The sequence below is a fragment of the Bos taurus genome, chromosome 14 (assembly GCF_002263795.3).
Source record: "Bos taurus isolate L1 Dominette 01449 registration number 42190680 breed Hereford chromosome 14, ARS-UCD2.0, whole genome shotgun sequence".
Lineage (NCBI taxonomy): Eukaryota > Metazoa > Chordata > Mammalia > Artiodactyla > Bovidae > Bos > Bos taurus.
In genome coordinates, this window is record NC_037341.1 from 19,473,920 (window position 1) to 19,500,597 (window position 26,678).

At 46.9% G+C, this 26,678-nt stretch overlaps 1 protein-coding gene across 2 annotated transcripts in view; it reads right to left on the reverse strand.

Annotated features, from left to right (window-relative positions):
* The window catches only part of PRKDC (protein kinase, DNA-activated, catalytic subunit), a 126,770-nt gene that overhangs the window by 49,632 nt on the left and 50,460 nt on the right, over nt 1-26,678 (reverse strand). For both annotated transcript variants that reach the window (NM_001256559.2, XM_010811951.4), the window contains exons 37-52: nt 25,266-25,451; nt 24,793-24,897; nt 23,843-24,010; nt 21,998-22,125; nt 16,942-17,149; nt 12,771-12,949; nt 11,178-11,346; nt 10,907-10,972; nt 9,883-9,955; nt 8,766-8,914; nt 7,804-7,941; nt 7,506-7,625; nt 5,138-5,281; nt 3,564-3,715; nt 2,510-2,641; nt 1,264-1,375 (exon numbers count right to left, since the gene is read on the reverse strand). In NM_001256559.2, coding sequence (NP_001243488.2) covers nt 1,264-1,375; nt 2,510-2,641; nt 3,564-3,715; nt 5,138-5,281; nt 7,506-7,625; nt 7,804-7,941; nt 8,766-8,914; nt 9,883-9,955; nt 10,907-10,972; nt 11,178-11,346; nt 12,771-12,949; nt 16,942-17,149; nt 21,998-22,125; nt 23,843-24,010; nt 24,793-24,897; nt 25,266-25,451 — 2,229 coding nt within the window. The remainder of the gene's footprint in view (nt 1-1,263; nt 1,376-2,509; nt 2,642-3,563; nt 3,716-5,137; nt 5,282-7,505; nt 7,626-7,803; nt 7,942-8,765; nt 8,915-9,882; nt 9,956-10,906; nt 10,973-11,177; nt 11,347-12,770; nt 12,950-16,941; nt 17,150-21,997; nt 22,126-23,842; nt 24,011-24,792; nt 24,898-25,265; nt 25,452-26,678) is intronic.

Sequence of the window (26,678 nt, forward strand, 5' to 3'; positions counted from 1 at the left end):
TGGTCAGTGGTCAGAACACAAGTGACCCCCACTTCTGTGTCCCACACTGCTCCCCCATCTTGCATGCTAAATCAGCCATTTTACACTCAGAAAAGAGCTATGTCAAACCAAAGGGTGTATCATTTGTATTAAGTTGAGACTTAAGTCATGAGAGATTAACCTTTCGATCTGCTGTTGTGTGCTCCACCCGTGGTGATAACTAAGCACATTATGTGAATTGAAACCCACCACTCAAGGGCATTAGAATCATGTCATCACAACGTTATCCTGAATTTGAAACATGTTTTTATTTTATAAAAATAGCTAGCAATCCCTAAAATAAATTATAAGTTTGATTTTCTCAGGGGAGGGGGTTCCTATTTCCTCTCAGTTTAATTTTCCTCTAAATCCAAATAAAGGCCTAATTGGTGAAATAGGCCGGGCTCCAACATGTTGTGGGAGGACGGTTCTGCCCTAAGGATCCCCCGACTTCCCCAGCCTCTCCTCATCCTGTCTCGTTGTAGGAGGAGAGGGGACTGGAGACACGAATTTGGGAATCAGGAGCCTGAGGAGTTCTCAAGCCATGAGACTAGGTGACCGGCTAGGGGCCCACACTCCAAGTTGTGGGGGAGGCCGGCGGGATGACACCCCAGTGAGGGAGAGAGAGTGTCCTCTGAGCAGTGACAGAGGGCCAAGGACTGGTCCAGTGTGGCATTCTAGACAGTGCACCTGAGTCTGGTCCTCACGGGTGACGGACTCTGCAGGCACCAGCACAGACCGTCCTGGACAGTCTGCACCCGCGTCCTGTCAGCGTGGGCGACAGGCTCTGCAGAGGCTAGCGTGAAGTCCCTGCAGTAACCCATGGGGGTCAGCCAAGGAGCAGCAAGTTATAACCTGTGATTTCCATACACGGGCCAATGCGGAGACTGTGCTTAGGGGTGCGGGAGGGGCAGAGCACACACCAGGCGCCCAAGTCAGAGGCTGCCCCTGCTTTTCAGCTGCACTATGCCAGAAACTGGAAGAGTGTTTACCCTCCCCCAAACAAAAGCAAGGCTCCATCAGGGCAGTTTCTCCAAAGTGCCCTGATGCCAGGTCAGAGGAATGAAAGCTGCTCCAATGCTTACATCCCAACTTTACAATAAGAAGCAGGTTAACAACCTTAACGCTTGCCAAGTTTCCAGGCATTAAAAAAACTGCCCACTCTAGCTCCTAGTACAGAGGACGCAGTACCGAGGCTGAGCCAACAGTGAAGAAGAGGCGTTCATGCCGTGTGTGCACACTCACCTTCTCTCTCCCACTGAGATACCGGAGAACAAGCCCCAGGACCTCCGCTGACGCTGCATACACCTCTTTATATCTGACAAAGGACATGTTACTGACCAGAGCTTCAAAGTACCTGCAAGAAACACAGAAAGCCAGTGAGCACAGGGCAACCCGTCCTGCTATCCGAAAGAAAGTGGAAGTTGCTCAGTCGTGTCCGACTCTGCGACCCCATAGACTATACAGTCCATAGAATTATGTAGGCCAGAATAGTGGAGTGGGTTGCCGTTTCCTCCTCCAGGGGATCTTCTCAACCCAGCGACTGAACCCAGGTCGCCCGCATTGCAGGGAGATTCTTTACCAGCTGAGCCACCAGCGAAGCTGCTGTCAGACAGAAGTGTATCACAACAGTCCTCCCCACCCACCCAAACGAGTGACCCCTGGGCAGGCCCCGCCCACCCACACAGCTCCAGATATAGACACTGACAGCGGTGAAATCAGCAATGGCCTGACCTCTGACCCCTCTAAAGCTGTCTATACGACAGGAGGAGGACACACAGTCACACAGGGGTGGGGTGGGGGTGGGGGTGGGGGGCGGTGCACCCTGGCCTCATGACAGCAGGACTGGGGATCAGGAAAGCCACTTGTTCGAAAGTTAACCACTTCCCGCTGATGCTGTGCTGAGCTGCACGTAGTCCATGGCACCAGGCGGCCAAAGCCCCTGGTGCCTCGGAGGCTGACCCAGGAGGACCAACTGGACAGTGAACACTTCCAGAGAGACAGTGAACTGGACCGAGTGACCGCCTCTGCAGGGATCCAGCCCCTCTCTGTGAAGTTTCGGGCTGTCCTGCTAAGGCCCGGCCACGTGGACCCTCCCCTACCCCAGGTGATGAGGAGCCGGTAGGCTGCACCTGCGGCAGAGCTGCAGCGCCCCCTCGTGGCCACACCCTGTGGTGAAGGGTCTCCGGACCTCAGGCTGCTTTCTGGAACGGATGCTGAAAATGGCAGCTTAGAAAATAACAGAAATAGCTAACACCTTGTCTGCCAAAATTGCATGGAAAAAACCATACGGTCTCACTTTTCTCATTCACTCTACTAACGTATTTCTTCTCCCAAATGATCTCTAAACCCAACTACTTAATTTAGGTGGAAATACTAATATGGGTTCTAGTCCTTAAATTTATCAAAATTAAACCATATTCCAGTCTCCAATCAGAATCAGGGACACTTTACCCAAAAAAGAAACAAAGCAAAAAAACATGACACTTACCGGACACTTTCCACGCCACACTTTGGGTCGTAGGGAGGCAAGTTGTTGGCCATTACAATACCCAACAACTGAATTCCTACAGAATTGTCTTTAGAATTAGGGTCTTTACTGGAAAACTTGTCAAATATTAACCTGAAATGTGAGTGTGAAGAAACAGTGTAAGTTGTCAGATGTAAGGAGCAGGAAGACAGACATAAGATCTTCCATAGCTGACTGTCAGGTAAGAAACCCCTTGCTTCCCATTACTTTGTTTACACCCGGTTACTCTGCCTCTGGGACACAGGGAGCTCTGCATCTCCCACAATCTAGTTATCTGCCCTAATTCTCCCTCGGTTGATGGTGAGAAAAGAAAGAAAAGTGCAGTTGCTCACTCATGTCTGACTCTTTGCAACCCCATGGACTAGCCTACCAGGCTCCTCTGTCCATGGAATTTTCTAGGCAAGAGTACTGGAGTGGGTTGCCATTTCCTTCTCTAGGGGATCTTCCCAACCCAGGGATTGAACCCAGGTCTCTTCCATTACAGGTAGATGCTTTACCATCTGAACCACCAGGGAAGCCCATGGTTGGTGGAGAACCTTTGGGAAATTCTGGTTTGCACAGCCCAGGCTATGCTGACAGGAATCAGCCCTGTGGGCAGAGCACATGCTGCAGGCCCAGAGAGAGGGAAGGCTACTTGAGGGCGGTGCAGTCCGGAGATGCTGAGGGCTGATCATGAGTGACATCATGCCCTACCAACAGATTCCACTCCAGGAACCATCCTTCCTTCCAGCACTTCAAGTCCATTAGTATGCTAGTCACTCAGTCGTATCTGACTCTGCAACCCCATGAACTGCAGCCCACCAGGCTCCTCTGTTCATGGGATTCTCCAGGCTAAAAGACTAGAGTGGAGTGGGTAACCATTCCCTTCTCGAGAGAATCTTCCTGACCTGGGGATTGAACCCAGGTCTCACGCATTGCAGGCAGAGCCACCAGGGAAGCCTTGAAGTCATTAAATCTCATGGTAATTAACCCTGCACAAAGTTAAAGGACACTGCAAATCCCATTAAACCAATACCTGTAAGGGACGGACAGACAATCCTTCCAGCACTCAACGAGGGTCTTTATGATTTCAAGGTTATGTCGAAACACAGCTCTTTTTTGATGAAAAACATGTTTCATTAGGAAATGGAGCAATCGATTCGCTAACACTTCATCTTTAGGGACCCCCTGAAAAATGCAGAGAAATTTCATGTAAATACGTAGCATTCCCTTCTGGGAAAACATTTCTTAACTCAGAAGTCTGTTTATAAAAGAAAACTGGCATTGTACTGAGGACTCTGGCTCCCATGATTGTTCAGACGACACATGACTGTAACACAAAGGTCTCCCCTGGAAGGTCTCCCCCAGAATCCTCAAGGGCAGCCCTGACACCAGGGTGGCTGTGCTCCTACAGGTCTGTACAGGGTCCTGCAGCCCCTGGGGGCCTCTGCTGAGACGTCCCTATGGGGTCCCTGAAGACATCTTCCCTGCTCTGACTGGGCACCCAGCCCTGCCCCGGCCTCCTTCCAAACCCAGGATCCCACCAACTGCTGGCGCCTTCCCACCCCTCAATGGCGAAGTGACCCCAGGTCTGTGCCGGTCACCTGACCCACTGCCAAGACACTGCTCCATGGGGTACAAGGAACGGGGCGGGGACACCCTCCCTCTGCTTTCAGCCTCTTGCTCAAACTATTGCAATGAGTGGTGAAAGTTCATTATGGCCTTCAACCTGGCTGTTGCAGCTCTCCTAGCCCAGCTGAATGCCTGACACGGGAGTCAACCTCTTGCAGAGGTTCCTCAGTTAAACTCGGCTTGCTGTGAAATGGGATAGCCACATTCCAACACAAACACATGTGACAGCTCCATGGGCGCATATTCTGTTCAGTAAGCACATGCCAGGCCATCCTTCTAGGGGAACTCTGCACACCACTGGGGCCGACATCAGTAAGCAGATGGGAGAGCAGAGAGAGCTCCAGAGAGCCAGAGAGCTGGGGGACGCCACGGCCTGCATCAGGACAGTGCGGGCACTGAGCATCACCATCACACCAGAGGTCACCAAGTCACACCAGGTCACCAGGAGCAGGGAGGCTGACAAGACGGATGCCGGAGACCATGACCTCAGCCTCACATTCAAGGTCTGCCAACATCTATTTTACATGTACTTTTAATAAAATATTTTTCCCTGGTGGCTCAGACAGTAAAGAATCTGCCTGCAATGCTAGGAGACCTGGATTCGATCCCTGGGTCAGGAAGATCCCCTGGAGAAAGGAATGGCTACCCATGCTAGTAATCTTGCCTACAGAAACGTACGGACAGAGGAGCCTGGTTGGATACTTCACATGTACTTTTAATAAACCAATTATCAGGGTCAGTCCTCCTAGCAAGCTAAAGCAGTAAGAAATCAGAACAAACATCCAACACCTTAAAAACAAAAGCAAAGCCAGAGGAATTATCAAAAGCAAAGCAAAGTAGACAGAAGTGAAGGAGTAGATTGGGGCCTTCTGCAGCAGCACAGATGGGCAGGATCTGGGCTGGAGACGCTGAGGACACTCGGGGTTGGGTCCCGGGTGCTGCGTGGGGAGAGGGCACCAGAGGCACAGCTGCTCTTACCACAGGGGTGGCTATTCCCGTCCACGAAAGGACCGTGGCCACGATCTCAACCACTAGATAGTGGATCCCGTCCCCACCGTTGTTCTCAGAGACCACCAGCTGCAGCAAGGGGCCCAGCCAGTGCCTCGCATGAGGCCGGAAGACCTAGGCGAGAGTTCAAAGGTCAGATGTCAGAACTGCTGAGTAACCAAGATGGGAGTTCAGGAACATCCTTCTGTTTCACAACTCTACCTAAATTCAAAACAGACATGAATGTCAACAACTATGCTGCTTGATTCAATTAGATTCTCAGCTCAAGTCTTCTTTGTGGGCCCTGAAACCACAGTTCAATGGAGACGGATTCAAACTGATCTGCTCTTTGCATAGATCTGCTCCAACTATCGGAGAAGACAATGGCAACCCACCCCAGTACTCTTGCCTGGAAAATCCCATGGACAGAGGAGCCTGGTAGGCTGCAGTCCATGGGGTCGCTAAGAGTCAGGCACGACTGAGCGACTTCACTTTCACTTTTCACTTTCATGCATTGGAGAAGGAAATGGCTACCCACTCCAGTATGCTTGGCCTGGAGAACCCCAGGGACAGGGAGCCTGATGGGCTGCCGTCTATGGGGTCGCACAGAGTGGGACTGAAGTGACTTAGCAGCAGCAGCAGCTCCAACTATGCTTAGAGTAGTAACAACGTTCTACGCCAATCCCACCCTCCACACAGCATACAGCTGTAGGATCCTACTCTTACTGGATATAGAAGCAAGGGGAAGTGGGAAAGGAGGATATAGAAGTGAGGTGCATGTGGCGAATTTTTTTCACACACCCAAGGTCTCTGAAATCCAGAGCACCTCGATGTACTAAATTCCACTGAATTTAGTTTAGAAACTCAGACCGAGTGTAACCCAAGACTTTCGGCCTCCTTCCCCTCTGCCACCCTCTTCTTTCTCCAAATGTTTTCTCAGGGATTTCAAATCTATGCTCACAATTAAATCTGTGTTGTCTCAAATCTTTTTGATCAAGTACCCCAGAGGTAAATAATGTTTACACTTTCCATATATGTCTACTGGTTTGTTTATAAATTCTAAATATAAACTTCTTTACTGTGTTTTTAAACTATAAAAAAGGATAAAAGTTCAAACTTTAAAAAGAATTGTAATACAACTTCTGTTTTTCTTCCATTAAGACAATGGGCCCTGAAGGTTCCTGAGCTCAGGACGTGTGCAATACTGCAGGCCCCTCATGCCACACGAGTGCACACAGCTCAGCAGCCCCCTTGTTGAACTAAACACTAGATGCCAGCTCCTCTCCTCCAGCCATCAAGCCAGCACTACAGGAACACAAGCTGGAAGTCACATGATCCCAAGTACTATGGCTGACCTGTGAACCCCAAGAGGACACTGAGGTCCAACTCACAGGACCTGTAAATGTGACCTGATTCAGAAACAGGGTCTTGGAAGGTTAAGAGTCATTAGCGGGGAACTTAACCAGTGGCAGTGTCTTTATCTGATAAAAGGATTAAAAGGGAAATTTTTACATGTGAGATAGGTGCCAAGAGAAGACCGTCCACAGGCCAAGAAACAGCCAAGGTGCACAGCAGCTGGTCATGCATCATCGGAGCCAAGTGGCTGACATCCCAGTCTCGGGATTCCAGCTCCAGAACCAGAAGGGTCATTTCTGCTGTCTGAGCCACAGGAGCTAGAAGCCAAGTATGACTCTGAGGAAGGGCCCTCACTACTTGATGGCCTTAAGGCCTCACGAGTTGCTGCCCAGAGGCCCCCTCCTGACACTTGCTCCTCCTGAGCTGCATGTGAATCCCTTGCCCCTCCCAGGTCAGCCTAGGATCACTCATAAACCCGTCCGAGTGCCCCTCCTGACAGGGCCACGTGTGACCGACAGATAAACAGAGCCATGATGCAAACACGTTGGCTACTCTTCATACAGTTACCAGGAATCTCTTCACCACGTTCTCTGTCACTCTAAACCAAGAAGGCTAGCAGCTGTAAGAAACCTGCCGACCCACATACTTCATAACAAAGGCCACTTCTAACTCAGGAGAAGTTAATTTACGTGTTTTACAAGAAAATGAAAGAAAAATGATGCTGAATAAGTAATCCAGGCTGGCTAATTTATTCAGAGAATAAAGCCATGCTGTGACCCTTAACGTCTTCCTTTATTATGGGTTTTTTAAAAGTAGATTCATATGCGCTTTTGTGCTTAGTCGCTAAGTCATGTACAACTCTTTGAGGCCCCATGGACTGTAGCCCACCAGGCTCCTCTGTTCATGGGATTTCCTAGGCAGGAATATTGGAGTGGGCTGCCATTTCCTTCTCTAAGGAGATGCATGTAATTGAAAAGAGTTTTTAAAGAAATAAATAACTTACTTCTTCTGTATTAACAACCAGCTTGGCTAAGAAAAGACGGATATTTAATGACACTGATGGATTTCCCAGTTTGTCATGAAGAAATTTCATCCAAGGAGGAAGATTTCTTGGCACTGAACCCTGAAATAACACACTCAATATTACTTAGTGAGAAAGTGGCATTATGACACAACAGTGACAAAGCAGGACATGAGTGACAAGACATCACGAGTGTTAGAGATGGAATTCAGCTTAGTCTTCGATGTCAAATGTTCGTTCAACAGGACGTGGTGAATGAGACCAGAAAGAGCAGAGAGACCTCCTCTCCGGGCAGCGCAGCCTCAAGTCTTTGCATGTGCTGGACCAGGGCCACCAGGGGGGCCATGCACTCGTGCTGGCTGAGCTCATCCACGTCCAGGTCCAGCACGTCGCCTGGGCCGTCAGGGTCCTGACGCTCCTGGGGAGAGAGAGTCGGGGTTGAGCACCCGACTGCCTGCTCCGCCACGCAGTGCACACAGTCCGACCTCACATCTTCCTCATGTTCTCAGGAAGTGTCCCCTCCCCCCGTCTGCTCAGCTCTCTCTGGGGCCACACCGAAGTCAGGGCATCACTGAAGAGCTGCTGCTCTCTACACACACATCTCTTCAGACGTGTCCTGGTGGCCCCAGAACACTCCACGTTGAGAGCAACAGTCCCCACGATTCTCAGCTGCCACTTTATGTAGAAAGTAGAGCGACTGAAGGATAATCACAGGGTACGTGGTTTCCTATCGTGTTGTCAGTACTTTGAAAAGTACTGAGGACTTCTGTGAACTTAATCTGCCTGAAAATTTTAATCAATAATAGAATTTTTAAAATTCCTGATCCTTTTTAAGAAAGAAAGAGCAGGGATAATCATTTTACACACGGGATGCTGAACTGAGGTGTCACACACACGGGGAGGAGTAACTGATGTGGGCTTGTCCCAGCACAGACCACTTCCAGGAAACCCCGAGAGGACATATCGGACAAGTGAAGGTCCCAGCCTGCCCCTGCTGCCAGACACTCCTTCCCTGGAGGCCCGCCCTCCAAGGGGGAGGCTCTGCTTGGGCCAGGAGCACTGATGGCAGACACACAGTTCTGACATCAACTCTGAGCCCGGGAGGAGCCGGGAATGTGACCATCCCCCCACTGCCTCCTCCCTGTGCTGGCAGCATTAAACCCTGCGCCTGGACTAGAGGCTCGGGCCCCTCTATCCTGAGGCGCCCCTTCCTTCCCAACACCAACAACACTCTTTAATCACCCGTCTCCGGAAATGACCAGCACTGGACTGAGGGTCTTGGGACCCATACGAGTAGCTCTGGACTCCAGTTGAAAAATCGAACTGACTCATTTCCTCGCTCAGGCTGCTGTCTGCCAGATATGATAGTGAAGACATGTATTGGGGGCCACCTGAAGGAAAAAGAGGATGAGCTACCATCACTCAAGTCAGTAAGACACGTACGTGTGTCTCGAAGCTCAAGTGACTCGTGCATTTAGGATACTTTCATTAAATCCGTACTTCTCACCCACCATCCAGGTGATCTGGAATCCCTGAGCAGTTACTCTTTAGCAAAAACAAAGACATTAAGTCCAACTAGATCCAGTTTTTGGACGTGATGCTAACAGAACTTCTTGAATTTAAAATTTTGATGATGCACATTCTGCTCACAAACCCTAACATAAATGTGGCTAGAGGTATTACTGATAAATAACTAATCCAAAGTATGTAAGGTTACAAAACTGGTCCAAATTTTACCCTTGAATCAGAGGAGGGGAAAGCCATGAAGAAAAATTAAGCCAAAAATTGAAACCAGGACCACGTGGAAGGACAGAGGGTTGATTCTAAATAGAGAGGCTAGGGACGTCCCTGGGGGTGCAGTGGTTAAGAGTCTGCGTTCCAAGGCAGGGGACTCGCATTCAATTCTTAGTTACGAAACAGATTCCACGTGCCACGGAGCAACCAAGCCTGAGCGTCACAACCAAGGCTTGATGCAGGCATGTAAGTAGTGAATACAGAGGCTAGGAGAGCTCTCTTCAGAGACTGGCGTTACACAAAGGATCGCGGGCCACACTGACCTCGAGGACCAAGACCCCCTTCAGGGACACTGCAGCAAACGTGGGGAGACGAGTCTAAGTAACACACAAACAGAATCCAAAAGCAAACAGCTCACCAATCTTGCTTAAGAAAGTGAACCAGATCTGAACTCCTCTGGCTACCCTGAGATGCTTCTGTGCTGCTTTAACTAACTGCATTTCTTTCAAAGTACAATTCTATTTACCACTTGAAAATAAAAATTTCTAAATCCAATTCAAAGTTGAGGTATTTAAAATACTATCTATATACTAGAATCTTCCTCATCATTTTGAAAATGTCCTACCTGAATCTTCATTTGCCGCCTCCCTGGCTTCTCTCCTAATTTCAATGTACTTTTTCTTTCTTTCCATAGGAACCTATTAGGCAAAAACAGACAATTTAAAACTTTTTAGACTCAGGGTCACATATTTTCTATTTTTACAGCAATCTGACAAACATCACTGTTACTCATTTTAAGCAAAACTAACACCCACAGAGACAGACCCCAAGAGCCCGGGAGCTGGTGTTCCTTTGGCTCTGGGACTCAGCGGGTGGTGCTCCTCCAGCCTCAGGCCTGGTCAGGAGCTTCAGGCCCTCAACTGCACAGCTGCAACAGACCACAGAGCTCCCAGCTGCTCCCAGACACTCACAGGTAACACACAGAGTATTTGAGTGCCCCAAAGACTAGTGTGATTATGTGATGTCTTAGTTCTTTGAACATAGGCCTAGAAAACAGTCCTAGCTTTATTCCAAAAGAGCACAGGGCACAAGGGCAGGAGCAACCACTTACCTGAACTTTGAGCCACCGAGCCACACTAGGACAGGGCGGAGGTCAGTGGCGCGGGACAGAATGCCAGCCTCCCCTCGCACTTGCTCTGCCCGTCCACCACTCTGGGCTGTGAAAGGCTGCAGCACCCCCAGCACCCACTGAGCTCGGCTCTGGTCACAGTGTCCTCCCCATCACCCTACTCCTGTTCCCGGCGCCCAGGATTGGGTGAGCCTCCACCAGGGCCCAACATTGCACAGGGCAGACCTCAACTCACTGACCACAGGAGCTTACTCAGGAGACCACTAGGGGGATGTGTGCTAACAGCTCCTTTTACTGGCATTTTCTCTCCTTTACAAGTTAAGGGGAAACGTGAGTCAGGGCCAATCTTTTACAGCTGCCTGAGATAATACCTGAGGTTGAACTGTAAGAAACCGCCTGTGTTTACAGTTCACAGCGGACTTGAGTAGAGGGCATTTAGTGTTTACCACCATGTACTTTTTTCCCTTCAAGCCTTGGTAAGTGTTTTTACTTTGGAAACACCATGACCAGCCTCACTTACCTCCACTTCTATGGGAAACGTGTAGCAGCGCTTCAGGTCTATCAGATTTTCAAAAATGAGCAAGTTCTGTAAATGCAAAGAGTCCTGTGACGATGCCCCAGCAGCAGAGAGACCTGGTGCTCATGTCACTGCAGCACCTGCCGTCCGCATCCGCACCCAGCTCCGGGAGACCCCCCCACCCCTCCCCACCCTGCCCTGTGGGACCCAGCAGCAACCCCAACCCCACCCCGCGGGACCCAGGCAGCACAGCCAGCGGTCTGGAGGGGCCTACCTTCTCTGGTTTCTCACTGAACAGGAAGCCCTGGTAAAACCTGAGCTCCGTGAAGACGCAGCGGACGAGGGCAATGGCGCAGGTGTAGGCGGCACAGTGGTACAGCCGCCGGCGCTCCAGCAGCTGGGCCTCCCCAGCCATGTTCTCCGAGAAGGCATCATGGCACAGCCTGTGGGCGACCGGGTGGCGGTCAGTCCCTCCAGGGGCGACCGGCTCCAGTCCACAGCACGGGACCTGCCCTGCACACCCGCGCCCACACCTAGGCTGTACTGCACAGGAAGCTGGGGTGGGGGGCCCAGCCTGAGGAGGAGGGGGTGCTCCAAGATGCCGGGTCTGAAATGACAGTCCAAGGTCTGTGCGAGGGCATGGAAGGTGGGTGGCAGCGGTGACAGAGGTGCCCAGCACACCCAGGAGCCTGGTCTTGGCCCTGCCCACAGCGGCCAGCCCCTGTGAGCACACTGCCATCAGAACACAGCTGCCCCTCCGTCTACGCTGCTCCCAGCTGCTCCGCACAGCCTGCAGTTGGAAGGGATCACCGGCCAGCCCTTGACGGGAGAAGTGTACCAGCCCCAGCCAGGGGACCACATCCCCTACCCTGCCAGGCCCCCTCCAGTTACAGGAAACCCCCAGCCATGGGACCCCCCAGCTATGGGACGGGGTCCCTCTGCAGAGTTGCAGGCCGAGGAGCAATCGATCAGGTTCCGGAAATACACGGATGGTAGCTGTGACCACAGGGCAGCAAGACTTGTCACCAGGAGGCCTATGCAGCTCCACCTGGCAAGCCCAACATTTCCCTGCCACTAGCTCCAGGAGACTAGCAACACAAACCCACCAGCCCTGGGGGCTGTGCTCAGAGGTTGGATTCAGAAGGAAAAACATGGCCCTCAAGACCTTCATCGATGCCAATGCCTGGGGGTGACATCACCCCCAAGGCGCACACATAAGGAGGCTTCACAGGGGTGGAGGGGACTCTGCAGAGCGAGACCCTACACATCTGTGTTCAGCACTAAGACAGGAGCTGCACAGAAAGCTGGCTTCAGAGATGACACGTCTGACTATTCTGTGCCTTACAGAACCACTGCTTAGAAATGCTAAACACTCCTTCAGTTTCAAATGAGAGAGAAATAAAATACACTCAATCCTGCCTTCCTGTAAATCATACACTGAAAACATACTGAGCTGTTGAGGGAGAAAAAATGGTAGAAAAACAGTAAGGGAAAAAGCTGTACTCTTTATGGATGATGTGTATTGGATAAAACATGCTGCTCAATGACATGTTGAATTAACTCCATCCAAGTACTCTGTAGGGGCTTCCCTGGTGGCTCAGTGGGAAAGAATCTGCCTGCCATGCCATGCAGGAGACCTAAGTTTGATCCCTGGGTTGGGAAGATCCCCTGGAGAAAGAAACAGCACTCCACTCCAGTGTTCCTGCCTGGAGAATCCCACGGACAGAGGCACCACCACCACCACATAGTCTGTACACAGGAAAACTACTAAGATTCAGTGTTTAGGCATGTATTCATATTATATACATAAGTAAAAATACATGCACCAAAAAAATTAACTACAATCTAAAGTTAAGGAAAACCTTACTTAATCAATGTCTTTGTAAGTTCATTTCCTTCTGTGACGCTCGAGCCGTGGAACACCTGGTTAATTTTAGATTCCTTGGAGTGGACATCATCTTTTGGAAGACGAGAGTACATCACCTCTAGCATCTTGTAATATCCCATCTTCTTGGTGATTTGAGTGTCAAAGGCAGATTCATTCAGCTAAAAACATATAAAAAATGATTATCTTTGGTCCTATCAAACATGGAAAATATTTTATTGAATAAATCAACTTTAATACTCAATGTTTCCTGGTGGCCCAGACAGTAAAGAATCTGCCTGTGATGCAGGAGACCCAGGTTCAATCCCTGGGTCGGGAATCTTCCCTGCAGAAGGCAATGGCAACCCACTCTAGTATTCTTGCCTGGAGAATTCCATAGACAGAGGAGACTGGCGGGCTACACAGTCTGTGGGGTCACAAAGAGTCGGACAGGACTGAGTGAATTGCTGTCTGTCAATACTCAATGCCCTTTAAATTGAAAATAATTTTAACAAAGATGTTAAACCACTTCAGTAAGAAACAGCCCAGGGGCTAAAACATGAACGTAAGTACTGATGTGTAGCAGCAAATACTTCAGCTCAGTGAAACTCATTTTGGACTTCTGGCCTCCAAAACAACAACAGACTTCTGTGGGGCCACCGAGCTTACAGTAATTTATTACAGGGGGTTAAGGAAACTAATATATATTTGGGTACCAAGAGTGGGGGGGCTACTTCAAAATGAAAAAAATACATAAGTGGCTTTGGAATTGAACAGGGAAGAGAGGAGGAAAAAAATTTCACCATACATGACAGAAAATGTCTATATTGCCTTGTAGAGACTGTTGTTAGAAATGTCAACATTGAAGGCACTGATGGTGAGCGCTCAGAAGGAAGTGGAGGGCAAGGCAGTGGCAGCAAAAGCAATGAATGCTGTCTCGGAATGGCATCGTCACAAACCTATTTTTGGTAGAAATACGGACGTTAAAAGTAATTGGTGGTGAGGTCTCAGAATGAAGTAGGTAACAGTTTTTAGAAACTGGAGGAAAGAGGATCCATGCCCTATGGTGGGAGAAAGCTTAGCTGAAGAATGTTCAGAGGTTGTGCGGGAAGCAGAGAATGTAGGCTGTGCCCTTGAATATGGAGCTGAAAGGATTTCTAAGTAAATTTGTTGGAGATAAGCCTGGCTTCTTCTTTGCTGCTCATAATAAAATGTGGGTATGAGAAATTAGACAGAACTATTAAACAAAAAGAACCAGAACTTGATGATGTGGGAAATTCTCAGCCCATCCAGCTTGTAGAAGACGCTGCCACGAGGAGATCCATGGTGAGGGAAGTCGATTGGAGAAGACCACAGGGGCAGCCAGGGAAAGAAGCCTGTGCTCACTGCTGCCTCAGCCTGCACTCCCCCCAACCCCCGTAAGACCCAGGACCAGGGAGGGGCCGTGGCAGGAATCTCCAAGATGGGCAGGAGACAGACAGAAAGTTTCTGAGAAGCTCAGACCAGTTTGAACTGAAAGGGAAGGAGACAAGATGAAATTTAAAAAAAGGATGCTATATTCCCCAAATGCTACAGGCAAGAAACAGACAAAACTGCTCAGCTGAAAACAAATGCTAACCTTCAAGGAAAAAGGAGATGACTCCAAGGACGGAGTCTTTGGCCCAGAGCATAAACATCAGGCCACAGAGCACTATTCTCAGGTCTTGAAGCCTAATGGATCTGCCCGGCTGAATTTTCAAACTGCTTTGGAGAACAAACTCCTTCCTTCCACTGTCTCCTGTTTGGAATAGGAATGTCTATAATGATCATCCTATGCCTGTCCCACCACTGTATTTTGGAAGCAAATAACGTGTTTTCTAGCTTCACAGGTCCACAAACGGAGAGGATGTGGGCTCAGAATGCACCATTCTGAGAAGCCCACCCATACCGATTTAGATGATGAGGTCTGGGACTTGGTGCTAACGATTTTTAGGTGAGCTTTTGGACACAGAAGTTGATGTTGTAATGGGTTTAGACCTGGAATGAGGTAACTGTATTTTGCAAGTAGAAACACTTGGCACAGGTGGGCTGTGAGGCTGAATTAAAGACCTGAAAGGACACCCACACTCCAATCCTGGAACCTGGGTCTGTCACCTTGCATGAGAGAAGGGACGAGACAGATGAAATGAAACAAAGAATTCTGAGATTATCCAAGAGGGTCCTAAACGCACTCCTGTTTACAGGAGAGAGGCAGAGAGAGACAGTACACAGAACTGAGGAGGCCAGAAGCAACTCAAGTGTTCACTGACAGTGGAATGGATAAAGAGGTGGTACATACATCAACATGAGAGAATATTACTTAGCCATAAAAAAGAATGAAATAATGCCATTTGCAGCAACATGGATGGACCTACAGATTATCATACGAAGGGAAGTAAGTCACACAAAGACAAATATCATATGGTATCATTTATAAGTGGAATCTAAACTATGAGACAGTCAACTTAGAAAACAGAAATAGATTCAAAGACAGAGAACAGACTTCTGGTTACTAAAGGGTGAGGAGGGGAAACAGATAAATTAGGAGTCTAGAATTAACATACACGTAACTATACATAAAACAGACAGACAAAGACCCATTGTATAGCACAGGAACTATACTCAGTGTCTTGTAATAACCTCTAATGGGAAAGAATCAAATAAAGAATAGACACACATATATGTATTGCTGCTGCTGCTAAGTCACTTCAGTCGTGTCTGACTCTGTGTGACCCCATAGACGGCAGCCCACCAGGCTTCCCCGTCCCTGGGATTCTCCAGGCAAGAACACTGGAGTGGGCTGCCATTTCCTTCTCCAATGCATGAAAGTGAAAAGAGAAAGTGAAGTCGCTAGCGACCCCATGGACTGCAGCCTACCAGGCTCCTCCGTCCCTGGGATTTTCTAAGCAAAAGTACTGGAGTGCGGTGCGATTGCCTTCTCCGATATATGTATTAGGTTGGTGCAAAAGTAATTGGGGTTTTGCACTGTTGAACTCTGCTGTTTGATATTGGAATACATTCTTAATTTGGTTATGTTATATATCATTACATCATTTTAATGCACATTTCTCACTAAGATTTTTGCTAATGACTTATAGCTGTGTAATGATATGGTCTGTAATGTAATGTAATGATATGTGTAATGATAGACTATGGAAATGAAGCTAGACAAAAAGCAAATTTGAGCGATTTTTCTTATTCAAGTTCAAAATGAGTCATAAAGCAGAGGAGACAACTTACAACATCAACAACGCATTTGGCCCAGAAACTGCTAATGAATGTACAGTGCGGTGGTGGTTCAAGAAGTTTTGCAAAGGAGATGAGAGCCTTGCAGATAAGGAGTGAAGTACCCAGACATCGAATGTTGACAATGACCAATTGAGAGCCATCACTGAAGCTGATCCTCTTAAAACTACAAGAGAAGTTGTCGAAGAACTCATTGTCAACCACTCTATGGTTGTTCAGTATGTGAAGCAAACTGGAAAGGTGAAAAGGCTTGGTTGTTTTGAAGAGTCATCTTCTCTTATTCTATGCGACAACAGTGAATGACTGTAATGGTCCCTACTTTGATTAATAAAGATGTGTTTGAGCCTAGTTATAATGTTTTAAAATTCACAGCCCAAAACTACAATTATGTTTGCACCAACTTAATATAACACACACTTTGCTGTATACCTGAAATGAACACAACATTGTAAATCAACTATATATCAATTTAAAAAAAGAAAAATAGTGGATTTTTTTAAAAAGAAGAAGAGGAAGAGGAGAAGGGGGGGGTCAAGTGACCAAGACTCGGAGGGAGGAGCACCGGGGCCATGAGTGAGGGATGCTGGGCCCAGGGGCTGGTGGAGAGAAACGTGTTCTCCTTGGAGCCTCCAGAGCAAGTACAGCCCCAGGAAGCAGATTTCTAACTTCTGATCTCAGAACCATGAGATAGAAAGCCCTGTGGGTCTAAGCCACACTCCCAGTCATTTGTTACAGACGTCTCCAGAGACTAACGCAGACGCCATGTGCCCAAAGGCTGAGATCAGAGCACGGAGGGGATGCTTCTTGAGTTGCTGACACCCTGGCTGAATACACGGCAGTTTCTAGTGACCCTGACCAAGGAGGGCTGTCATCTCTTACTAACATCCAACTTAGTAACAGACTTTGATACCTTTGTAAACCTGGACTTCAACACATCGATAGCCTCCACCACAGTTCTGCTGAAGAAGTCCCTCAGAGCCCCCAGACCACAGTGCCGCAGCAGAGTGAGAAGGGCCCGGCCCACTACCGCCTGGCGGGTGGCGCTGGGAAGCAGATCGTCCCTGCTGAACTTCCGGTACACGCTTTCCAGAAGGCCCAACTGCGTGGCACATGAACTCCTAAGAACAAAGGAAAATTACATGCACATGCCGGCTTTAAACGAATACTCCACGAGGGCCCACTATGCTACAAGTAAATGCTAATGATTATGAATTAGAAAACCAATGATTATGTATATAAAACCATGAAATACAAGAAGAATATGCACATAAGCCATGTGATCTTACTCATCCCCAGAAACCTTCGTGCCTTTTTAGGCCTAGGAAAAAGGATATTTTCATTTATTTTCAAGTTTGGTCCGGTTCAGAGGACACCTGCAAGGCTTCGAAGAGCCCCAGGCTGAACTCCAGCATGTGTCCCGGACCCTGAAACTCATGAACCAAGGACCCACCATTGTACTTTCCAGGTAGAGACTCAGCCATCGGGGAAACACGGTCTATGAATGATTGCCTACACAATTCAGTCTATGAATCTTGAAGTTAAAGGATAGACTGTTTCCCTGCCTATAAAAATAAGAGGTTACAAAAAAAAAAAAAGAGGTTATGACTGAATGGCCATTAAAATCTTTCCCAGTTCTAAAATCTTGATGTTCACAAGTTAGATATGAGAAAAAATACTGAATTTGAGGGTAATTCAGTCACAAAAAATTGAGGTTTCAGGACACGACTGGACCTACAAGAGCTCTGCAATGTGAGTCCAGACTCTGTCCCAGACCTAAATTCTCCAGGACCATCCTGCTAAAGGAAGGAGGAGGAAAGGGAAAAGAGCAAGAATGGCCACCACACAGTTTACTGAAAAGTCAGTGCAGATGAGCATTCACTATGAACACGTGTTCCACGTCACTCATAACAGAAGAAACACATTAGAGTGACACTGAGACATTCTTTCTCACCTGTTATCACCGGAAAAAATCCACGTTTGTCAGTATACTCCATTGACAAGACTGTGATGAAATACACACTTCCATACATTGCCGAAAGGAATACAAATAACACATCCCCCAGAGGGGATGTGATGCTTTCTAGCACAATTAAAGATGCGTTTACCTTTGCTCTCACACTTAGGGATCCACTGCAAAGCTGCACTGGCAACACACAACAGGCCAGGCCCAGGGCGAGTCACTGGGCTACGGCTCCTCTGGTCGCTGAGCCATTACTCTAGTCACTGAGCCACTACTCTAGTCACTGAGCCACTACTCTAGTCACTGAGCTATTACTCTAGTCACTGAGCTATTTAGTCACTGAGCCATTACTCTAGTCACTGTGCTATTACTCTAGTCACTGAGCCATTACTCTAGTCACTGAGCTATTACTCTAGTCACTGAGCTACTACTCTAGTCACTGAGCTATTGCTCTAGTCACTGAGCCATTACTCTAGTCACTGAGCTATTACTCTAGTCACTGAGATATTTAGTCACTGAGCCATTACTCTAGTCACTGAGATATTTAGTCACTGAGCCATTACTCTAGTCACTGAGCTACTACTCTAGTCACTGAGCTATTACTCTAGTCACTGTGCCATTACTCTAGTCACTGAGCTACTACTCTAGTCACTGAGCTATTGCTCCTCTGGTCGTTGCACTATTACTCCTCTGGTCACTGAGCTATTACTCCTCTGGTCACTGTGCTATTACTCTAGTCACTGAGCTATTTATAGTCACTGTGCCATTACTCTAGTCACTGAGCTACTGCTCTAGTCACTGAGCTATTGCTCCTCTGGTTGTTGCACTATTACTCCTCTGGTCACTGTGCTATTACTCTAGTCATTGAGCTATTACTCTAGTCACTGAGCTATTTATAGTCACTGAGCTATTGCTCTAGTCACTGAGCTATTGCTCCTCTGGTCGTTGCACTATTACTCCTCTGGTCACTGTGCTATTACTCTAGTCATTGAGCTATTACTCTAGTCACTGAGCTATTTATAGTCACTGAGCTATTGCTCTAGTCACTGAGCTATTGCTCCTCTGGTCGTTGCACTATTACTCCTCTGGTCACTGTGCTATTACTCTAGTCATTGAGCTATTACTCTAGTCACTGAGCTATTTATAGTCACTGAGCTATTGCTCTAGTCACTGGGCTATTACTCCTCTGGTCACTGTGCTATTACTCCTCTAGTCACTGAGCTATTACTCCAGTCACTGTGCTATTACTCTAGTCACTGAGCTATTTATAGTCACTGAGCTATTGCTCTAGTCACTGGGCTATTACTCCTCTGGTCACTGTGCTATTACTCCTCTAGTCACTGAGCTATTACTCCAGTCACTGTGCTATTACTCTAGTCATTGAGCTATTACTCTAGTCACTGAGCTATTTATAGTCACTGTGCCATTACTCTAGTCACTGAGCCATTACTCTAGTCACTGAGCTACTCCTCTAGTCACTGAGCTATTACTCCAGTCACTGAGCTATTGCTCTAGTCACTGAGCTACTACTCTAGTCATTGAGCTATTGCTCCTCTGGTCGTTGCACTATTACTCCTCTGGTCACTGGGCTATTACTCCTCTGGTCACTGTGCTATTACTCCTCTAGTCACTGAGCTATTACTCCAGTCACTGTGCCATTACTCTAGTCACTGAGCCATTACTCTAGTCACTGAGCTACTCCTCTAGTCACTGAGCTATTACTCTAGTCACTGTGCCATTACTCTAGTCACTGAGCTACTACTCTAGTCATTGAGCTATTGCTCCTCTGGTCGTTGCACTATTACTCCTCTGGTCACTGGGCTATTACTCCTCTGGTCACTGGGCTATTACTCCTCTGGTCACTGGGCTATTACTGCTCTGGTCACTGGGCTATTACTCCTCTGGTCACTGGGCTATTACTCCTCTGGTCACTGGGCTATTTCTCCTCTAGTCACTGAGCTATTACTCCAGTCACTGGCTATTCCCCTACTCACTGAGCTATTTAGTTACTGTGCCATTACTCTAGTCACTGAGCCATTACTCTAGTCACTGAGCCATTACTCTAGTCACTGAGCTACTACTTTCAACAGCAAAAGGCTGACACAGAGCCCAGCAGCAGGGACTGTGTCCACACACTGCAACACTTCCACACAGTGAATAATTACACAATTGCTTTTTTTAAAAAAAGGAAAGCAGAGATCTCTATAGCTGATTTGGAGTGTCTGTAGAATATAATAAGTAGAAAAAAAGGTAAAGGAGCATAAGATGACAGAAGAGGGACCAAGATGGAAGGAGGTTCCAGAACACAGCACATTACTTACTTTCAACGTGTTCAATGCATGTATTTCACACGTTCAAAAACAAAATTAAATAAAAAGAAAATAACTTCTAAGATCTGAAAATTAATTAAAGTGTACCTAATGAAGTGGTGTAATAACCACACACTGAAAAACACTCAAGTGAACATAAAGTGTGACTATATCCTCAGAGAATACACTCTAAGTAAATTATAAATAAAATTTTAAATGTTAACTTCATCCAGCTATGATTATTCTTAGTTATTTTTGAAGATACTTTCTGTGTATTATAGGATAAAACAATTAGTAACATGGAATGTTATTTAAATCAATACTCAACAGAAAAAATAAAGATCTACAATGTAAAGGAAAAAATAATAAAAGAAGTTAAACAATAAAGAACTCATAATGTTAAGATTGAAAGAGAAAGATCAGAGTATTTTTCTTTTCCTTAACAAACTCTTCCTTAGTTGTGTGAACTGAAAGTAACACTGCAACCCAGCAGCACCAAGTTCACCTCGGACCCAGACTGTGGTCTCTAAACACCATTTCACGGACCCTCTGGAGAAATGGTGTGATTCAGGAGCCTGAGACAATTTGCAGAGCCAGAGAGCATCTGAAAGACAATCGGAGACCAGTGGAGAGCTGCCCAAGCACTGAGGAACTAGCTACCAGGGACCCACTGGCCACAGATGGGACAGCAGGAACATCAGAAAGAAAAGTGATGGCAATGGACTGACATTTACCTCTGTTTTGTCTTAAAAAGCTCTAAAAATGAAAAAAATTACATAGAGACAATTGTAGCATTGGAGTAAGTTTTAAAACTGGGGTGTGAAAAATCCTCCAATTTTATCCCTCTTTTTCAAAATTATTTTGGCTGTTAAGGGGTATTTTGCACTTCCATAAAATATTAGAAACCCCTAGACAATTCCTATATACAAAAAAATAAGACTTGTTGGAATTCTGATATGGACTGCACGAAAGCTACCAATGCAGATAGAAATAACCATGCTAACAATATTGTATCTTGTAATTCATGCACATGGAATATCACTCCACTTATTTAGATCTTTCATTTTTTAATTTCCTTAACCAATAGATTGTACTTTTTGGTGTACTAGTCTTGAACTTCTTTTGTTAGATTTATTCCCACCTGTTTTATTCTTTTCTATGCTATTATCAATGGAATTACATTTGTAATTATAGTGTCAAATGTTCTCTCTTCATATATAGAAATATCGTTGGTTTGTGAATACTGATCCTGTACGTAATAAATTTTCTATAATTGTCTATTTGTTCTAATAGTTTCTTGCGATCTTCAGGATTTTCTACCTTGGGCCATCTGTGAGTAAATACAGTTCTATTTCTTTCTTTCCACCTTGAGTGTCTTTTATTTCTTTTGCCTGCCTGATTACAATGGCTGGAACCTCCAGTACTATATTGAGTAGAAAAGAATATACATCCTTAACTTGTTCTCAAACTCAGGAAGAAAACACTCAGCCTTTCACTATATTTTGTTGGCTGTTGGTTTTTCTTAGATGACCTTTTGCCACTCTTATCATAAATGAGTAAATGAGTGTTGGATTTTGTCAAAAATTTAACTGCATCTACTGTTATAAGGCACTCACTGTTTTCTGCACAGCGATAATAATCTCCCACAGAAATAAAACATTTATGGTTCCTGGGATCACAAACTAGGAGTGACTTACTTTCTGGCAATCTTCCTGAAAGTAGACTGAAATAATTCTTCCAGAACATGCTGCTGTTCCCGACACAGAACTTCTGTCATCAACTCCATCAACATAGGACTCTGGGATAACTCCAATGCATCCAGAAACTAGGAAAGAAACACACACCAATGGTGGTGATAATCGTTGGACTGGTTTTCGACAGTTCAAATAAAAAAGAGAAAATTGTAACAGTTTCACAAAGATTAACAAATGCCAATATAGGTCATTTTGGGGGCTACAGTTAATGCCTGGCCCATAATGTTCACAAAATACTTGAGCTTTGATTCCCTCAGAGTTTCACAGATAGTTTTCCTCTGACCACGTTTTGGGTCCTCTCTTCCCCTCCACGAGGCCGCTCCTGGGCTCCAGCCCCCAGGGTGCGAGTGTCCCCTCACACCAGCCTCGCCACACCACACACACTCCAGGCTGCGGGTGCAGCGTTCTCACCTCACGTCCCACCTTCCACCTCCATGTCCCTCTGCTCTCTCTACACTTCAGGAGACAGCTGCAATCTCATCTGCCGTTTGGTGAAGGCTTTTTAATTCTGCCCTCGTGTAATTAATTTCCAAGAGCCCTCACTTGTTCTTTCTCAACATGACACCATCTCTAGTCTCTGAAGTTACTCTGAACAGTCTCTTTGATGTTATCTTGACTTGTTGACTCTGTTCCCTCTCAGTTCCTGTTGTTTTACATCTTTTTTAGGCCAGAAGCTTTCTTCAAACGTTCCATGATTATTTGCACTTGCACTTACAGTAAGAGAAAGGTACTACAGATCTACTCAGAACCTTTGTGGACTCAACAAGTCGCTGGCAGGTTGTGAGGGAGCAGGAAATTCAGATGGTACTGGTGCAGTGGTGCTGCTGCCCACTGATGACTTCCAATTTGCAGAAAGAATACACCATCCAACAGAGAAGTGAGGCAGCAACCACTGTGACCAGCCAGCAGACGTGAGGTCGCTCACAAGGCCTACTGGGGGAGGGTGCTGTTGCCAGAAAGGTGAGCCTGAATATCATGGCCATGCCTGCAGCCTGAATTCTAGTTTAGAGAAAATGCAGAGGGAGAGGGAAACAAAAGAGCACCTCAAGGAACCAATCAGACAAAGGGGGTCAGCCTCTAAGAACAGGCTCTGCTTTCTTCCAAAACCCAACATCACAGAGAAACAAAAGGGATGAAGGGGAAGCAGTTACAGATGTAAAGACACCAGAGAGACATGACAATTTAAAGCAACTGTTAATTAGATCCTGATTTGAAACATCCAGCCAAACACAAGGACATCAGAAGTGTGACCACAGACGACAGAACACAGGGTCTGAGAGCAGTGTGAACTTCCCTGCGTCTGGGTATTATTCTTCAAAAGTTACACATCATGCATAAAATACTGCACAAATTTATATGCATAAAATACCTCACAATTTTTATATTGGAAAAGAAAGAGAAGTCGTTTAGTCGTGTCCGACTCTTTGTGACCCCACGGACTGTAGCCTACCAGGCTCCTCCGTCCATGGGATTTTCAAGGCAAGATTACTGGAGTGGGTCGCCATTTCCTTCTCCAGGGGATCTTCCCAACCCAGGGATCAAACCCAGATCTCTCGCATTATAGGCAGATGCTTTTACTGTATGAGCCACCAGGGAAGTCTGAGGAACAATTAGTTACAAAGGATTTAAATAACGCTTCTGCCTCCACAGACACCCAGCTTTCAAAATGAATTCAACAGAATCCTTAAAATGAGAACATTCTCTCAATATTTCAGTTACTTCTCCCCAAGAAATGTTAACAGGAAACAAACAGTGTTTTACCTTTGTTTGCTACTACTGAAAACTAACCTTTTTCATACAATCCACGTAGTTACTGTAGCGCAGAGTCCCCGGGGGAAACTCTCCAGACCTCATGGGGAAATGAGAGACGATGAGCTTCTCAAGAATGTGTCTGAGCTCCTGCAGACGGTCCCCCGTGAGGCTGGAGAAGAAGGGGAGCAGTGCCACGGCCTGGCCCTGCGGAGCAAGCACAAGGGTGAGACTAGCTGCAGGCCCCATGGACAAGGGCAATGACTGCTCTCTACAGATGGAGCCAGGGGGTTCAATGACCACTGCAGGACACCAAGCCCACGGTGGGATGTGCCCGCATCCAGGCTTCCACTCTCGTCTCAGTGGCCAAGTCAGAGCCACCCGAGAGCATGGGACAGGGCAGCATGAGTCTGCGTGATTTCTCCTCCTACAAGCAGAACCACTACTAGGAACCTGCTGCCCAAGTCCTTGAGGAAAGACCATTGTGGACAGCCTACAGGGTGAATACAGAGCTGACTCTCCTCCACCAGGGCCCCGGAGATCCCAGGCAGGGCCTTCCTCCCTGGGTGGGACATCAGTTCCCAGAGCCCCTTGTGCTGAGAAATGTGAAACCTGACTAAGCACATGAAGCAGAAAATCCCAAAGAAAAATCCTTGTGATCCAGGAGCAAGACACTTTCATGAGGCTACACTTTACTGGAGTAAAATCTAACTGTTACAGGACTCTAAAATTACAGTCTATGAAGTTCTGGACCCAAGTTACTGAGAAGTTTTAGATTCTTAATTAGTAGAAAGATGACTGATGGCTACAAAAACCAGTGACAGGGATCCAGCGGTTCTCTGTGCTGCTCCCTCTGCTTTTGAGAATGCCTGAAATTTTCCATAAAATAAAATTTTTTTAAAAAACAGAAAATATCACAAATACACAAAAATATAAAACAGGAAACAAATGGAGACCATAATCTGAAAAAAATCTTGTTAATCTCTTACCTTTAAATGTAGATCCAATTTTGGATCACCAAGTAGACTCACAAATGTTGTAAAAACTTCCGGGAAGGCACTGTGACTTGTATTAAAGGATACCGATGAATCGATCTAACAGAGGGAAAATAAACTCAGATCTCTACACTGTGCCTCCAATTTCCTATACTACATTTTCTACTTTTCAAATTTCATAAATGATCTATAAATTTGTTTTTGGGCTTCAAAAGGATGTCAACAATTTCTGTTCTGAAATATTTTAAAACTATCCTCTAAAACAATGCACATAAAGGCACACTGAGAAGATAAAGTATAAGAAGAAACAATGAAGATAAAGGACAATAAAGTAAAAAAACAGAAAAACATAAGATGTAAGTGAATCGGAAATTAGTCAAACTAATGAGCTTTTCAAGAAACCTCCACCAAACTTTCAAAGACACAAGCAATGGACACAATTACATTTTCAAGCTCTCTGAAAATACCTGCAGAATTTTTGCCAGTAAGGTGAGCACCGCAGTTTTGCTGTCAGGGGTGGCGTCCCCGGCCCACCACGTGCTGCAGCACCCCCAACTCTGCAGGATGGTGCTGACCAGTTTCAGGCCTTGGTGCTTCTGGCTAGCTCGGTCCCGGTAGCTCTGATCCAACAGGCCGTTCAGAACGGTGCTCACCTGGAACAGTGCGGGCAAAGAAAGGGAAACTTACCATCCAGGCCGACAGACGGACAACAGAATTTACTGTCATTCAAAGCTCTTCGCGGAAAATGAAGACGCTATTTCCAGAAAAGCCTCTTACCTCACAGCTCCTCAAATCTGAAGTTCACATGTAACTTAACATGTGAGTTTTCTTACAAAGGCCCACAGTGGTCTCCAGCCCCTTGACTAAATCAGGCTTACACCACTACTGTCTTCTTAGTGGGGGCATCCTCCATGGGAGGGGAAGTCAGCTCTCCGTGGTCACCATTACCACCATGTTCACGTGCACACACACAGGGACACAGGCACACAGAGATACAGCCACAGAGCACACACATACGTAGGCACATGCACACACAGGAACATGCACACAGGGACACAGGCACACACGTGCACACACAGGGACACACGCGCATGTATTCCTGTCCAACCGCCTTCCCAACAGCGCTCTCCTAAGTCCACTGAGATCCACGAATCAACGTCCCCGCTGCCATGACGCCACTCACAGATGAGCCAGGCTAGCATATGTCTCCTTCCTTGGCAACACTGTCGGCCATGAACCTAATACTTGACTTGTGAACAACATGGTTTGAATGGCGCAGGTACCCTTGACGAGGAAATGCACTCTAGCACCGCCGTCCGTGGGAGGGATTCGCACACACAGAGGCTGTACGTGGATTCTCGCTGGGCAGAGGGACAGCGCCCCAGTGTGTCCCCCTCCTGAGCTTTTCTCATGACCATCACTGCTGTCATCAAACGCATCGGGGCGGGGGTGGGAAGGGGGGAGGCTGTGCATCATCGGGGGGGTGGGGGGGCGCCTCCCGGGGCTTGCGTGGGGGTCAGCGCCCTCCCCGGGAGACTGCCCACTTCCCAGATCTATGTCCTCCTCAGTCCCCACTGCAACACCATTTTGGTGCAGAACTTGCCCCAGCAGCTTTCCCAGAGAGGCGCACGGGACAGACACAGACCCCGTGGAGACCAGGCGCATCGGAAACACCTGCTCTTAACTCTCACATAGTTAAAAACCTGCTGACTCGGGCCCCAGCTGTAAAGTCTCCTTGCAATAACAGCTCATTAACTCAGCAGGAAATTATGCCTCTGCCTTACAATGGCCATTGCAACAGTTAACAATTTTTGATGGTCTACCAACCAACTTAAAGTTCAAAATTAAGTTTAGCAGACCAAAGTCAACTACATATTAAA